Source organism: Gouania willdenowi, chromosome 15 (assembly GCF_900634775.1).
Source record: "Gouania willdenowi chromosome 15, fGouWil2.1, whole genome shotgun sequence".
Classification (NCBI taxonomy): Eukaryota; Metazoa; Chordata; class Actinopteri; order Blenniiformes; family Gobiesocidae; genus Gouania; species Gouania willdenowi.
The window spans coordinates 19,667,454-19,684,366 of record NC_041058.1 but is presented as its reverse complement, the minus strand read 5'-3'; the positions used below and the strand labels follow the sequence as shown (position 1 = coordinate 19,684,366).

Genomic DNA, 16,913 nt, shown 5'->3' with positions numbered 1-16,913 from the left:
AGTCTCGAAAGTTCAAAATTTTGCTACAGTTTTGCAACTTTCACCAAAATGTAGCTTCTATACTGTAAGAACACATTCATACCCTTAAACCTATTGCAAATTATGAAGAAAACTGTTAATGTATTAACCTTAACTCCTAACAGCAAACAGAAAATCGTCAGACTATCCTACACACATTTTTCTCATAGATTTGATTGATCAAAAATTGAGCCTACAGTGCCTCAAAATATTTAACTATAAACAGTGTTGTTAACTTGCAAATTCTTGCTAAATACATTTATTTATTTATTTTAAGTCAAGGTAGATGTAGATGAAGTTAGGAAAATGGGTACAATTGAACTGATTAGGCAAAATAAATAAATAAATAAATAAAAAATAAATAAATAAATAAATAAATAAATAAAAAAAATAAAAAAAAAAAAAAAAATATATATGATGGGTACAATTGAATGGGGTCAAATAAACCCTAAAGATAATAAGAAGGTTCAGTCAAATTCTTCACATGAGATCAAAATTAAAACTTTTCCAAACATCATATACCATGACTTTAAAACTACATCCCCACATATGCTATTGATATTGAGTTGATACAAGATTGTATAAAATGTGTTAGTTACATTTGAAGATAATAGGAGGGTTAATGCAAAATGGAATTTGTAAACACCAGTTGTTCTACTAATAGAGCTAATAAATCATTTTTAAAAACAAATGATCAACATCAATTATCAACCATGGTGTCAATAGATGCAATATGTGTATTTTTGGATTTTTGTCCTAATAACTGAATCTTTGGCAGACTTTTCTGACGACTTCTATCGTAATGATCATGCAGATTGGAACACCTGACAAATCTCAACATTTTAATTTGCACCGTTTTCCAGGTGTAGTCATTGGGGTGACATGATTGGATAACAGCGCTGCCAATCATCTCATCTTACTGATTACGTGTCTCCACCTGCTGTGGAGGATCCCCGGACTCTTCCTCTGAGTCCGTCCCGCCTAAGCATCACTTCCTGTCGGCCTGCTGTCACCTAGGCTCGGGGCTGCTCAGCGTCATGGCTGCGTTCCTGCGAGCTCGTAAATTCGTCCGCTGTGTCATCCGTTTCTCCGACCGTGAACTGTAGAGCGTAGAGCGGACCGAGTGTGGGATTAAAGCCGAGACCTGCTGTTTGAGGTGCCATGGTGGGTGACTCGGGTTTTATATACTTTTTACCCAAAAGCTGATGGCCCGACGGCTAGCTAACGATGCTAACGTTCAGCTACTGTCATAACCACCTGAGATCCTCCAGCTTATCTCCACATCTCCGTCCATTCTTAAATAGTTCGAGTAAACATGTAGAGTGTGTAATTTAAAACTTAAAATGAACTGCATATGTGTCTTTATATGAACACACACGCACTGCTTTTGACTAACTATAACTTTATCTGTAGGTGGACAGGTGGCGTTAGCATTACCAAGTGTTTACATTTGTACTTAGTTTATCCTAATGAATCAGTGTAAAGACTGTAGAGGACTAATTATAATGAACATGACACTTGGTCATAGTAAATATTACAAAGTTTTTAGGTCAAACTGAGAGGTTTATTTGTAGGATTAGTAGTTCAATAATTGCGTTCAATCTCCCACAACCTGTTGGGTGTGTTTTGTTCCTGTTGTCCTCGGTCTGATCTTTCAAAGTCTTAGTATTCCACTAACCCTATAAGTATATATGATCAATCACTTTGTTGCCAATATTTCAAACCTTTAAAGTTTTATCTTTACTCTATAGCTTTACTTACTATTATTCTGGTATTTAATCAGTTTTATGCTGTAGCAGCTCTTTTCATCGCACAATTCCATACTTTCTGCTACGTTTTGTTGTGTCATGCTTTTACTGACAGTTTGGTGTTTCTTTTTTTATTCACTTTTTTATTTTTTTTTTTTTTTTTTACAGTCTTTAGGATTTGTTTCCTATTCTCGACTAACTTCCCTCTACGTGGACTCTGCCTTGGTTAGTCTGCTCATAAATGACATGAGCTTAGGTTTTGAAACCAACAACTCCAGCTTTAACTTTGAAAGTGTCTCGAGAGACGTTTCCGGTGTCATGTACTGAGTTCACATCGTACTGAGATTGTATATGCACACTACCGAAAAATACATTTTTGCTAAAAAAACAAACAAAAAAAAAATCATTTTTGTTTTCAAAGTGAACAAACACATTTTTTGTTTATTGGATTATGTTAGGGTTAGAGTTATAATCTCAGTACGCACTGAAGGATTCTTCTTTCCGTTTTCTAGCAAGCCTTCGAATCCCACTTTTGACATACATTTTTTCATTTTAACATATTTAACATGGCAAATTCCACTTTTAAAATACATATCTGACAAAAATGAACATTTTAGGGTTAGGGATAGGGCTAAATTAAAAAAGTTAGCTGGGTAGCTAAAAAAAAAAAGAGCTAAAATAAAACTGACGGTGCTTTAAGTCACGTGGTGCACCTATCACTTGACCTCAACTGGCCAATGAGGGGCGCTGCGTATGCATAGAATGGCAGTTTATAGATACGTTTAATGTATCCTTAGCCACGGCCTTTAACTTTTCACCATTCCATTTCCTCTGTATTTATTTACTGTCATCTAAAATCATTTTAAGATTAAGATAGCGTGCTAATCTTTTTTCATTAAAGGCCACCTGTTCTGGTGAAAGTTAACAGGCGGCTTCAGAGACGTAATCAATGTAGGGTAGAGCTGGGCGATATGGACCAAAATTCCTATCTCGATATTTATTTCTCAAAACGGCAATATACGATATAAATCTTGATAATTTTAAACCAAATAAACTCTGACTAAAAAGACAAATTTGGGTTAAATTTGCTGATGCAAAATGCCACACAGGCTGAAACAACATCACAGTGCTTTAAGATTTGTAATAAAAAAAAACTTGTGCGTGTATCACAAACATGGGCAACTAGCAGCCTCAAAAGTAACTGCACAAAATGATGTCTAAAAATACACAAAATTACAACAAAAACACAAATGAACAGAGAAATATACAAAAGAACACAAATAATTAATAAGACAACAAAAGGACACAAAGATCCAAAAAATGCACAATGGGACAAAAAAAAATGCACAACAAATATACAAATGGAGAAATACACAAGTATACAGAAGGACACAAAAAGAGAAAAAATGCACAATGGGACAACAGAAATACATAAAAGAAAAAATAAACAAAACAACAACAAAAGACTAAAAAGGAGAAAAAAATACACAATGGAACATGGACATTTATTAACAAACAGCTACACAATATCTGCCACTTTTGCCTTTGTGTCCTATATGGGACAGCACGTGTGAGTGAGCTCTGTAGTGTGGTCTGTTTAGGGAAAGGTCTGGGTTAGAACACACTCAGTATTCGATTTAACTGTGCTTTTCCTGTTCTGAGAAGTTGTGAAAACAGCGACTCCTAAAAAAACAAGTATTTTAATACAATGAAAATATCCATATATTGTAATATTCTATCTTGCCAAAATAGAAAATTTGATACATCTTGAATCTCGATATATTGCCCAGCTCTAATGTAGGTGTCACGTTCTTGTGCTTGTTGTACAGGCTGAAGATAATGCTGATTTCGGCGCTATGGCGGAAGATGAAGATGAAAGTTCAGATGATCCGAACCTTCAGGTGACAAAATGAAATCACTTAAATCGTAACACTTTTTGTTTGTGTACTATCAATAATCAAAGAGGTCGATACAGGCTTCCACTAAGCCTTGATCACTGAATGAATTGAGCGTTGTTCCTCTACATGTATAGGGACACTATTGTTGTCGTGTGTGTTTGATCCACAGCTGGAGCTCAGTGTGTTCAGAGATCAGTGGATGTCTGAACTCAAACCAAACTCTGGAGAGAGTGGGAGGGGCCAGCGACTGCTGCGAGCTAAAAGTCTGAAGAGGAGCCAAGAGTTGGCTCGAGAGGAGAAAGTAAAGACGTTTAGTTCAAACTTACATAATCTACAGAGGGCTGTGGTTAACGTCTGCTATGAGATAGAAAATGTGATGGAGACTCTTTTCTTCAGGCCACAGAGCTGTTCCTCAGAGCGGTTCAGGAAGAGCAGAATGGAGCCGTCTATGAAGGTATATGTCCATAGGATGTTTAATAAACATCACTCTTTATCGACTCATCTCATTTCATCACCCTGTGGAAAGCACACCAGGGGATGAAACTTTTAAAACGATGTTTGATGCTAAATAATTTTAATTAAAGCATTTAACTTTCCTATCATTATAGTATATATATATATATATATATATTTAAATTATCTTTCATATGTTTTTCTGCATCTATATTACTCAATCTTAACAATTCTCAGTATAGCATATATTTTTAGATGTTTTGTACATAGATGGTTACTTTTTTCAGCCTTTTCATGTTTTTTTAGTTGACAACTCCCGTTATATAATTGGTTGAAACCACCCAAAGAAGCTTGATTTTATTTATTTTTTGAACATGTAAAAACAAACTATACACATAAATTAAAAGGAATGTCAAAAACACAAAGTAAGATTTCAATAAACATTTACATGTTCATAACCAGCACAATAAATATATCTAAAAGCACTTATACATACACACATACAACTATATACATAAACAATGTACATACATTAATATTATAAACTACCCATATACAAGTTCTAATTATAATATAAGCTACATATATACATATAAACAAAATAATAATTATATTAAAAATGGAGACCTCATCTATATTGTACATAAAATGGAATTTCTATACATTGCTATACCCATAACAAAGATACCATGTCTTTTCATATTGTTGCAAATGCATATAACAGTAGTGTTATAGTTCCTCTCATTAATGTTATGTCAGTAATTCATTTGTAAATGTGTGAACTGATTAATCTGACCACATTCTCTTATATTCTATTTGGTTTTCTCTTTTAGTTCTTGTAGTTCTAATTGTAGTTAAGAACCTGGTAGATAATCAATATGGCAATAATTAGCATACCTTATTATTTTGGCTTGATTGAATATGTTATATATTGGTGTGGTTAATTTTGGTATTAAAGTAAAACAGTACGTTGTATCAAATAATTTATCTGTGTCATTATTGAAATCACCACATATAAAAACTACTTAGTTTTTTGCTTCCTTTTTTTAAGATCCCTTCATTGAACATATTGATGTTTGATTTGATGTTCTTGCTATTTTGCAGCTATTAAATTCTACCGCATGGCTATGCAGCTTGTTCCGGACATCGAGTTTAAAATCAACTACAACCGTCCTGCAGATGCAGACAGAGGCGGAGGGAACTAGTAAGATTGATAATATTTATTTATTCAGAAGACAAATCTTTATGCCATTAAGCCACATCATTGTTTCGAACAAAGATGTAATTCTCATTAAATCATGTGCTGCTGTGGGAGCTTGTCGTAAACAGAGCAATGATGAAGCAGATGTTTGTCGCTCTGTAAACCATGTGCACAGAGTGTCACACACATGTTTCTTTTCTTAGAGTGATTCATGATGTGTTGGCATGGATGTTGTCATTAATTTGTGCAGCATGGACAACTGTGATGCTGAGGATGAGATCGAGGATCTCCTGGCTTATTTTGAGCAGCAGCTCACAGTGGAGAGCGCCTTCCCAAAGATTTGCATTCCTGAGCATGAAATGACTCAGGTGCACATATCAGGTAAAGCTTGTTTCTGCGTCTCCTGCACTAGGCAACAGTCACAGAAAAAAATAAAATAAAAAAAACAGCATCAAAAGTCATTTGTTTTCATTCTGATGTTTTAAACTGCAGCCTTGCCGAGGGAAATATTAATGTACATTTTTCGCTGGGTTGTGTCGTGTGATTTGGACATGCGAGCCCTGGAGCAGCTCTCTTTGGTTTGCAGAGGGTTCTACATCTGTGCGAGGTCAGCTCCACTCGCTAGACTAACGCAGAAAACAGTGATCAGGGTTTTACCTGTAAAATACCTGTTTTATGAACACACTGCAGGGGAAATGTCTTTTTAATTATTTCTCTTGTATGTCATTTTGTCTTCAGGGATCCTGAGATTTGGCGTTCTGCCTGTTTGAAAGTATGGGGCCGAAACTGCACCAAACTGGTCCCTTATAAATCGTGGAGGGAGATGTTTGTCCAAAGACCACGTGTTCGTTTTGATGGTAAACTAATGGCTTTTTTTTTTTTTTTAACCATTTTAACGCCTATGTTGTAAGTAACTTTCACTTAGTGTTAAGTTTATTCAAGTAATTTTGAAGGAAAAAATTGTGCTGCTTTAACAATAATAATAATAATGAAAATCATATAGCACTTTATAGTGCTTTACATATAGTAAAGACAATGAATGAGAAAATAAAGCAAGAAACTAAAAACGAAATGTGAGGGAAAACAGAACTTAAGGTTATTTACATAACCTCGGTTCTATGAGTAATATGAGTGAGATGTCTCACTATGGGATGCAACCTCTGTTTGCATTCCTCAGAAGCATTTATTTCAATCTGCCAATCCTGATTGGTCGGTGAAGCTCGTCCGTCTGCTAGTGGGTGACCCACGTCCTATAAAAGGAGGACACGGACAGGCGTGCACCATTCAAAATAAACACGTCTTCGTGAGTGAGATGTGTCTAGTGACACATCTCACTCATATTCTCATAGAACTGGGGTTATATACATAACCTAAAGTTCTATTTCATATTTTGTGAAATGTCTCACTATGGGATATGGAATCTCCCATAGTGCAGACATGCTTATCGAGCTGCACCAGCCTCCAGGGCAGAAGTCTGATCACATCAGGACAGTAAATGGAAACGTCCAGCATGTAAAAGCAGACAAACGTGAGGCGCTGCACAGATGTCCTCAACAGACACTCCCCTGAACAAAGCCCAGGATGTGGCAAGACCCCGAGTTGAGTGTGCACGCAGACCCGTAGGCGGCTGCAGACTCTGACACGAGTAAGCCGAAGCAATAGCCTGACAGGCGTTGCTTAGTAACAGGCTTCCCCTTCCGGGGATTGGCCCAGGAGACGAACAGCTGATCGCTCCACCAGAGGCTCCTCGTCATATCCATATCAGTGCGGATCGCACGAACTGGACATAACACATCCAGCCGCTGCTCATCCTGCGAGACATAAAGGGCCAAAATGTCAATGGGAGAACACGAGCCCACAACCTTCGGCACAAAGGCCGGGTTGAATCTCAGGATGATCCTCACATCACCTGGGAAAAGCTTAGCGCACGACGAATGAACCGAGAGCGCATGGATGTCACCGTACAACGGTAGAGCTCCCTCGCGGCAGAGGGCCGTACGGCACCAGAGGGCCTGTCTGCAGCGCGGTGGAGCCCTCTGCTGGCGGCCGCCCGACCAACAGCAAAGGAACCTCCTGCACAGCGGAGGCGCCCCTGTGGAACAGGGCAATAACCCCCGGAGCAAGCACACACTGCTCGCTCCAGGGGACAGGGTGACGACAGGGAAACCGCTATTCTTGACCAGGAGGGGGCCGGAGTGGGAATAACTTGACCCGTCATTACTCTGCTTATAGTGGCAGATAATGCTTTCACATGATGCGCCCCAGGCCTTTGGCCTAGGGGTGCGAGCGTTGAACACATCACTCTGTTTTGAACATGTGTGTGAGTGCATGCTTGTGGACATGCAGGAGGTGACAACAGCCGAATGTCCTGCGGAACCAGTCTGTCTCTCCCGAACAGCAGAGAGCCGAGCCTTGCCAGAGTGGATGACGGGGAGTGAACAGTCCGAGAATGCACGGGTGAAAGCAAAGGGGACGAAGCTGGAAAACGAGGGAACGTCACTTTGTCAGCAGAGGAGAAGAAAGCTGTCAGGCAGTCTTTCTCTTCCTCCTCGTCTGCGTGCACTGAGCAGGCTGAGATGGAGCAGCAGCAGCCGCCGGAGCTGTAGGGATACCGGGCCAGGTAGGCGGGCCTCATCAAAGCTGTGGTAGAGGCAGCCGGGGAACGGAAGGTCTCGCCGCTTTAAACTGCGGACCCTGGGGAGCAGCCCGAGGAAAAGCCCTCTACCGTGCCGGTGAGGATGTGAGCCTCATCGTCTCTCTTTTTTATTTTTTTCTCCTCGCATCGCTGCTGCATGGAGTACTAAGTGGAGCCAAAAATCCCCTGGGGAACAACGGGGACATCCAGGATGTTGCTCTTTTCTGAGTCAGGCGGGTTTGGCAAAGTCGAGCCAACAGGCTTGCTCCTGAACGGACGGTCCTTCCAGGGACGAGCTACTTCCACGAGCAGAATAAAAACTAAATGTAAAATTGATTTAATTAATTATTGACACTTTTAATGGATTAAAGAACGGTGTATTTATTTATTTAATTGTGGCACTCCTCGTCCTCCATAAAAATGTTGCTCATCTGAATGTTTTGTGAAACACAAAGTTAATCAAAAAAGTTAAGCATCCTTTGAGCCACAGAAGCAAGAGAAAAGACAACGTGTCACCATTGTTGTTCTTACAGGTGTTTACATCAGCAAGTCATCCTACATCCGTCAAGGAGAGGAGTCCCTGGATGGTTTTTACCGGGCTTGGCACCACGTTGAGTACTACAGGTAAATGCTTAACCTTTCATCCTCTGCTTGTTGGTCAGTCAAACATTTAATCTTTTCACTGTATTTTAACAGATACCTGCGGTTCTTCCCTGACGGCCACGTCGTCATGCTGACAACCCCTGAGGACCCTCTGTATGTCGTTCCCCGCCTGCGCACCAGGAACACCAGGTCCTCCAGTTTCCTACAAGCTCAGCTTCTAACGCTCGTTACAATCAGAGGAAATATTCACATCAACATGTGTTTGAGGTTTTTTTTTTTTTTTACAGGATGGATTCTGTTTTGTTCGGTCATTTCCGTCTGTCACAGGAGACGGACAATCAAACCAAAGTCTTTGCTGTCATCTGCAAGAAAAAGGAGGAGGTGAGAAGACGTTGTGGTATTTGTTGAAGGGATGTGATTTCAACCAAGGGAACGACTGGTTTCACTTTCTCTGAAAAGGAGAAAGTAGAAATGACAGACGAAACATGAATCATCCTCAGTTTTCCTGGTGCTTATATCACATGATTGAAAGTCATTTTTAAAGTTTAACAGTGGAAAGAAACTCAAAATTATTTAATTCTCCTCAAATTATGATATAAAATTTCCCTTAATTAAATAGAAATTGGTCACAAAATCAAGGTAATCTAAATTGAAGAGCCTGTTGGGTCTGATATCTTTCACTTATTGCCTGGATATTGTCGGTTTCTTAAATATTTTGTATTTTATGTAGACGTAAAAGTGTAAAGTAGGCACAATAATGATGAAATTAGTTGTTTTCCTGCATAAAATCTGTGGCCCACTTGAGATCAAACTGCTCTGTATTCGGCCCCTGAACTAAAATGAGTTTGACAGCCCTGCTGTAGTGTCATCCAGGTAAATCAACAATCCCACACTAATCTACAATTTAATAGAAACATAAAAGCAGCTAGTTTGGACTTGGGAACCGTTCTGTTAATCAATCAGTCTAAGCTTTAAGAAACATTTACAACAGTTGTGTGTCAAAGTTCCTAGTCCTTAGGCCACAACACTGAAACATAGCGTGCTCCTGGTGGACGGTTAGTGATGTGTCTCGCATAGCAGCCACGTCACCATTGGTTTATGATCTACACAATCAGGATTTTTGGGTTGATCACCGATCAGTGAGTCTAAAAAAATCGATCAATGATCCAATCATATGAATTAAGGTTATTTATTTTAGGTAACGACCAAATTCCTTCGGTACTACCTGATACAGATTTACGGAAAATCAAATGGTACCATGTTTCAGGACCTAAATGCAGCTTTGTGATTGTGAGGGAGTGAAAGAGTTGAAGAATTTCCATGCAGGACTTGAACATAACATTTGCTTGACCAGTGTGCGGAGTCAGGGAGTGTTGCTCCGCTGTTTTAACATGCTCAGGCTGAATAATCAAAACAAGCGCACGCACACATAAAAACACACAGATACATACAGACGCTGCCCCCGCTTTCAGAGCCAGTCGACTGGCTGAAGAAATCCGGCACTTAGCCGCTCCGACATTTTTGCCGTTTGCTCATAGGTTTTCACCTTTGTGCACAAATGTGAGTGAAATAAAGTCGTGTCACGTAAACAACTCTTCGGTGTAAAAAAAATGCAGTGAGAGCATCTTCAGAAAGTGTCTTCACGACAATGACGTAGTTGATCAGATTGGAGAATTAAGACATTACAGCTGATCACATTAATTGCATAAAATGTAAAATTTCGGCCAATCTGAAATAGTTGATCGGATCAGTGTAAAACCTAGTTCATGAGCAGGTGTGTGCACGTGGCTGATAATGCTGGGCACTATGGAACTACCAGCAGGAGATACAAACCCTTCATCAAGTCCATCTACCATTTGTTTAATCAAATCATTACTGTCAAAAGTTTGAAAGTTTTGATTAACAATTGATTTGTTATGATTTCAATTTTAAGACCTTTATTTGTACCTGAGGGGAAATTCATTCTTGAACAGTAGCAATGACAACATAAAGGTTAACACATTCATAAGGCAACAGTCATATTAAAAAGTCAGTCCTAAAATAAATAAATAACGCATACTTGAATAAATGTGCATTAAAGGTGATGCTCCCTGTACGAGAGGGTATGAAAGACAATGTGTATGAGTTAGATCAGGGGTTTTCAACCTTGGGGTCGTGAGACACTGGAAGGGAGTCGCCAGATGCCTTCAATAAACGAAAAATATTTTTTTAACAACCAATTTCTGTGGTTTTTAAAATCTCATTTCACCACAGTCATGCGCTGAAAAGGTTGAGAACCACTGGGTTAGACGATAAAGGAATATATTTCCCATGAATTTGACATTTACCGCCTTGTTTATCTTGTTGTTTTGTGTTAGAAAGCAACCGAGTATCAAAAGAACCGGTTCTCCAGGCGTAATCCAGCTCCAGAAGCTGAACACGTGTTCCACGTGGGCCTGCATGTGTCCGCCGGGGGGCGTCAGAGTTTCAGTAAACTGGTGTGGATTCACCACTCCTGTCACATCACCTACAAGTAAGAGATATACTCACTATCACAGCAGCAATCATTGAAGAGATTGATTTAGCTCACAGTTGTTAATGTTTGCTGTGCTCAGGCTAACGGGGGAGACGGTGGTCACAGCATTCGACCTGGACAGGATGTACGCACCGTTCTACTTTGCACGTGTGAAGAGTTACACGGCTCTGTCTGAGCAGCCTCTTTAGGCCGCAGTAAAACATGCACATTATTGCACAGCAGAAATCCATCTATTACTCAAACTAAACACGTTCTCTTCAGCTGGTTTATGGTGTTTCTGTTCATTTATTCATGTTTTTACAATGAGAGCATGTCATCTTTATGGCTCGTCTAGTTTAAAGGGGACACATTATGCTATTTTTCACACATCTCCATTTGTTCTAAGAACCCCAAAAACATAGTATTTGAGGTTTATTTTCCCAAACTCGCCTGTTTTCCAGAGTTTTAGCCTCTGAAAAGTCACTTTCTGAACAGTTCTGAAATCTGGCCGTTTTTTGGGGCCTACTTATGCATATTCATGAGTGGGCGTGTCTATAGACGCTCACTCACTTCATGTCTTGCTTTTTTACGGGGTGATCAGTGATCACCAAAGCAATTTTATTTTTGCGATCCACATGTCCATTACAGTAAAACACTGTAAGCGAGTCCGTCTCACAGCAGCAGTCATTCAGACTCTCACCGGAATGTTAAGCTGCTAAGTCACTTTCTCCTCCTCCTCTGCTCATCTAACCACAGGAATAGTGCATTTAAGGTGATAATCATTTGTTTTCTCCAACCACTGCGTCGCATTGTCACAAACACGTCAGATCAGCGATACAAGGCGATATAACAGGTTCGCCAATGCACCGAACTACAAGAGCGGAGTACACCTCCGCATTGACAAATAGTGCCTACACTACAGTTATGCTCACTGTAGAGGTGTGGCACCGGCAGCAGGAAAGTTCTGTATTTAGTTTTACCGTAGCCATCACGCCTTCGCTCGCGAGACAAACAATGGAGGACTTTTGTAAAAGTTTTCCTCAGGTTGGTGGTGGAGTCCATGGGCGGAGTTACCAGCGGAGGGGAAGGTTTTTTCTTTCCCGATTTCACTTGTGACGTCACAAATGTGTAAAATTTGAAACGAAGCAATTTTCTCTGTTATAAGACTTACACAGACCACAAACAAACGACTGGATGGATTTATTTCATATTTTGTGTTTAGTGTGGACGCTCAAGTTACCTCATTTGGGTTAAAAAAAGACTACAAAAGTGGATTTTTCATAATATGTCTCCTTTAAAAGAAAGTTTTTTCATTTCATATGTGGGAGTCTTTAGCTGAGAGCTGAACTCAGTGATTTAAAGCATTGATTGTTTTTTCTGTTTTGTCCTGTTCTTTTTCTCATGGGACACTTGTTCAATAAACAGTAATGAGCCAAAGTGAAGCGCACGCTTTCAGGCCTTTTTGTCCAATAATCCATTTGTTTGTATTAATGAAATGAAAACTGATAGTTTTACAATGTGATTTCAGTTCACAGGGGCACAATCCAAAGTACATTATTTATATAATGATTGTGGGCCATTCAGACGGGAGTTGTGGAGATGAAGATAAATATACATTTGGAAATTGTGGTGGATACAAGTTCATTTATGGTTTGTTGAGATGAGATCTTACAAAACGACAGCCATGGATTTAAATGTTGTTGGGAAATTGATGAGTAAATCCAATAGTTCTGGTCAGTTGTTAGTGGGTTTATTGAGGAACTCTCATGGTTGGGTTTGTTTCTGTTTGATAGCATAAAAGGCTGCAAGGCTTCTGCCTTAAAGGCTCTATTATTATTATTTTTTTTTAAAAATCAAATTTTTTCAAGCATGCCTACATTTGTCACCTTATGTCGACGCCACTTGTAGGCAAATCTTTTCAGGACAAATATGCATGTTTGTCCTTTTGCTACTTTGCATAAAACAAACACAATAAATTCCTGCACATTTTTCCTGAATAGGAAACAATATGGATTGTATTAGTGATCTGTCTTTTCTGTTTCATATTTCAAATTGAGCTTTAGGCAAAGATATATTTTATACCAGTAATCAATGGAGTATTTAACAGAATATTAACAAAGTATGTAATTTCTGCCCCCCTTATATCATCATGATCAAAATAAATACGAGACACATTAGGTGCAGACAGACAGAGACATATTTCAACAACTTAATGTGTGTTTAAACAGAATTTCATACAAAGTTTTGAACTCTCTCAACTAGGGCTGGGCGATTTTTGCCTAAAAAAAACTGATTTTTCTGAAACGCAAAAAAGTCTGAAAAAACTGGTGGAAATGTTTTATTTAAAAACAAACTCGAATTTGCAAAATAAAAATTGTTTTTATCTACAAATTTGATAAATCGATTTTTTTTTTTTTTTTTTTTTTCCCAGCCCTACTCTCAACTTCACCTCTAAACATTTCATTTAGTCTACATTGTGGTATTGTTAATGTAATAAATCAACTCATGTGTATGACTGTTTTAGTGTATTTGTTACGCTACACACATTTAATCATTATGGTAATCAACAGAAGTCAAAATTTCAGCAAAAAAAAAAAAAAGAACTCAACACTGATAAACAGATCAAATCTGGAGCTTATTTACAGATAGAAAGTTAGTTGAAAATAGAAGATTACATAAGGTTTTCTAATGCTTGGGTTAATAAAAACGGCAGTTAAAGTGAGAATAATCTAATATTCCGTCTCGGTTAACATTTGAGTTCTGAAAAAGTCTAGATACCATAGATACTATGTCTATAATCCAAAACCATGTTAGTCACATCTGATTCTCTCCATTCACCAACGGCACCTGTGATTGGCTGATGTCTTTCCTTTAATAAGCTGGGAGGGGCTTAGTGACCCTGAACAGGATGAGTGAAATAGAAAGAGGATTCCTGCCTCATGTCACCTTAAATGGAATTAGATCAAATGTGTCCACATTTAAAACAGAGTTTTGGCACTAGGCTCTCACTGTGAGCTGGAACAAGCAGTAAAGCATTAAATACAGACAGGAAACAGCAGCTGGAAGCCATTTATCTTTTATTTAAGAGAATAAAAGTCAATAAAAAAAAAAATCTTTTCAATTGTCCAGAATTTGTTACAAATATACAGGTTGATGTTATGGCAGATGCCTGCAGCAACATGTATAGGAGACGTGAAGTCATGTATTTATTTAGGAGAGGATTTTAAAATCTGAACACACGACGGTCAGAGATTTTCATATCATTGAAAGATAATTTGCAAATATGTCCATTTTAGTGTTAATTCTGTGGCATTATAATCAAGTAAAAACCTAAAATGTAATGATTTAATATCATTGATTTAAGTAAAGCAGTTTTTAAAGTCCAGATATTTCACTTTTGTGTGCTTGTGACCTCGCTGTGTTTATTGGCTTCTATCCTAGAATAATGAAATTAGATGATATATATATAAATATATAGACCTGTGCCAATACGCACAGCTTACAAATAAAAAGGAATGCTATCTTTCCTTACATGCTACATCTGTCCTAAGGGAGCGTGTTTTTTCAACTACAGGAGAGAAAGTGAAATGTTGAATATTGTTGAAAAAGAACATGTCTATTTTAAATTTGGGCTGTGTGGGCTGTTCTAGTTTGATATGTCACAAATATGGGGTATATGCAAAGTTTATGCACAACATTATTTAGTTTTAATTTTATTCTGATGTGAAATATCGTCTATTGTGTTCTATTTGCAGAGCAGCACTTTTAACACTCAAAATAGGAAAAATGAGTCCTATTTATATTTGTTTTATTGTATATTTTATATTCACCTAACTTGAAAAGTTTATATCCAGAGTATACTTAAGTATATGCATATGTACAGCGTTTTTATTTAGTAACATTCACTCTTAAATAGTCATTATTACAGTGACCTGCATTTTTTCCAATTACAATTAAAATAGTATAATTTTCCCCCTGTAAGTAAAAAACAATTAAGTTACAATTAATCCCAATTACAGAGTTTTTAATAAATAACACAATTAAACGTATAACTTCCTCTTGCGTTAGCTTTCTGTTAGCATCTCTAATGATAACCGCGAAGGATACAATGGCCATGATTCTGCTGGAGCCAATTATATTTTTCAATTACAAATACTTCTTCAATTATCCATGTTCAATTACTAAACTAAATATGATACAGTGACCAGCATTTTTTCCAGTTACAACTAAAATTAGAACTATCATTTTTCCCCCCTGAAAGTCAATTACAATTACCTTCTCAGTTAGTAAAGTTCAATTACAATTAATCACAATTACTGAGCCTTTAATGATGCGCTAGCTTTCTTTCGCATCAGTTTTGACCCATGTCTTAAATCAGCTGTAAAATACATTAAAAAAATATATCAAATTAGTTTCTCATCTCTTGGTTGCCTTGTTAGGCTTCCTTATCCATAAAATTATTGGTATTAATATTTTTGGTGTGGGCATCTGAGCCTCATTTGTGTCAGTATTGCCCTTAAATTAAAATGTATTTAAAGTGATCAAATGATCCTGAAGAAAACTGACATGTAGTGGGAAAAGTTGATATGAAACACATTTTAATAATTAACTAAGTACGTGTAAGCCATAGAACGGTAATATGGTTTCCTTGATATGCATTTAATTAAATAGTGCATTTTTTTAATAGAATTTCCATCACAATTACGTGAACTCAATTACAATTACAACAGTAAAAAAAAAAAAAAAAAGAAATCAAATCGAATTACGTGATAATTGTAATTAATTACTAATCACGCGATTACATTTATAATACTGGAGACTATTCTATCCGCCCTCGATTTAACTCATTAATCTAACGTTTCACAGCTTTTCTTGCATAAACCCGTACAAAAAGACAGAATATTGTATATGTTAAGGTTTCATTTATTTAAGACATTTTTTTAAAAGTTCCTGAAAAACTTTGTCTGAATAAACGAAACTTTAACATATATATATATATATATATATATATAAAAAAGACAAAATGAACTTTCTGGATCTAAAAGCACTGTGATAAGAGCTGAATCACATTCACTGGTTAAACAGCAATGCTACATGTGATTGTGCCCACAACATAAAACACAAGCTATTCTTAGATGTATCAAACTCCAACATCTGCGGGTTTACACAGCTGTTTCACATCTGCACTCTGTGTTCTACGCGCTCACCTGGTGCTGCATGAAACAATGCCGAGGCAGATGCTGCGTCAGCTGTTTTTGGCTAAATAAAGACAATCCCATCGAGGAGCGTTAAAGAACAAATCTCAACTGATCATTTAGAGCAGCAGCTTTATTACCTCCCTGTTCTTTGTCAGCAGTGTTTTAAAAAAAGGAAGACATTACTTTTGGAGTTGACACAATTGTAAAACAGTCTCGAGTCAAAATTAATACTGAAACGATGGCAAATACATTCACAAGCGCATCGACTTGTCTGGAAGGCACCGCATTTACACACAATACAAAACGCATCCATGCCATTTTGGGATCATCCATACATTCCTGGCGTTCACCTCGGGAGACACTAAAACCAGGAAACATTTTGTATAAAGTAAATTCTGCTCCGTCCTGCTGCACAGGCTGTAAAATCACCATGTTTATCATTGTAGATGTTATTAGAGCTACTATCTTTACCACGGAGCAAATATTTATTCCTGGTTGTTGTTTTCCGATTAGTTCCTACTGCTCGGAAACACAGAAATCAGTATTTTTTTTAATTATTTACAGGGTTCCCACACACCACAATGATTTTGCGTATGTATTTCCTGGTTTTTAGCGTAGGCCAGCTGAAGTGATCTTACCTACGCACAGATTCGTAAATGAGGCGG

The 16,913-nt window shown here is 37.8% G+C and overlaps 1 protein-coding gene across 1 annotated transcript; it reads left to right on the top strand.

Moving 5' to 3' along the window:
• Positions 1–1,005: 1,005 nt before the first annotated feature.
• On the top strand, positions 1,006–13,057 carry fbxo9 (F-box protein 9). The gene is made up of 13 exons (XM_028469227.1): positions 1,006–1,182; positions 3,596–3,667; positions 3,834–3,965; positions 4,061–4,118; positions 5,222–5,321; positions 5,569–5,699; positions 5,811–5,925; positions 6,057–6,175; positions 8,487–8,577; positions 8,650–8,745; positions 8,844–8,937; positions 10,914–11,068; positions 11,151–13,057. Exons 1-13 carry the CDS (start codon positions 1,180–1,182, stop codon positions 11,257–11,259), a joined length of 1,275 nt encoding a protein of 424 aa, XP_028325028.1. The 5' UTR covers positions 1,006–1,179; the 3' UTR covers positions 11,260–13,057.
• The last annotated feature ends 3,856 nt before the right edge of the window (positions 13,058–16,913 follow it).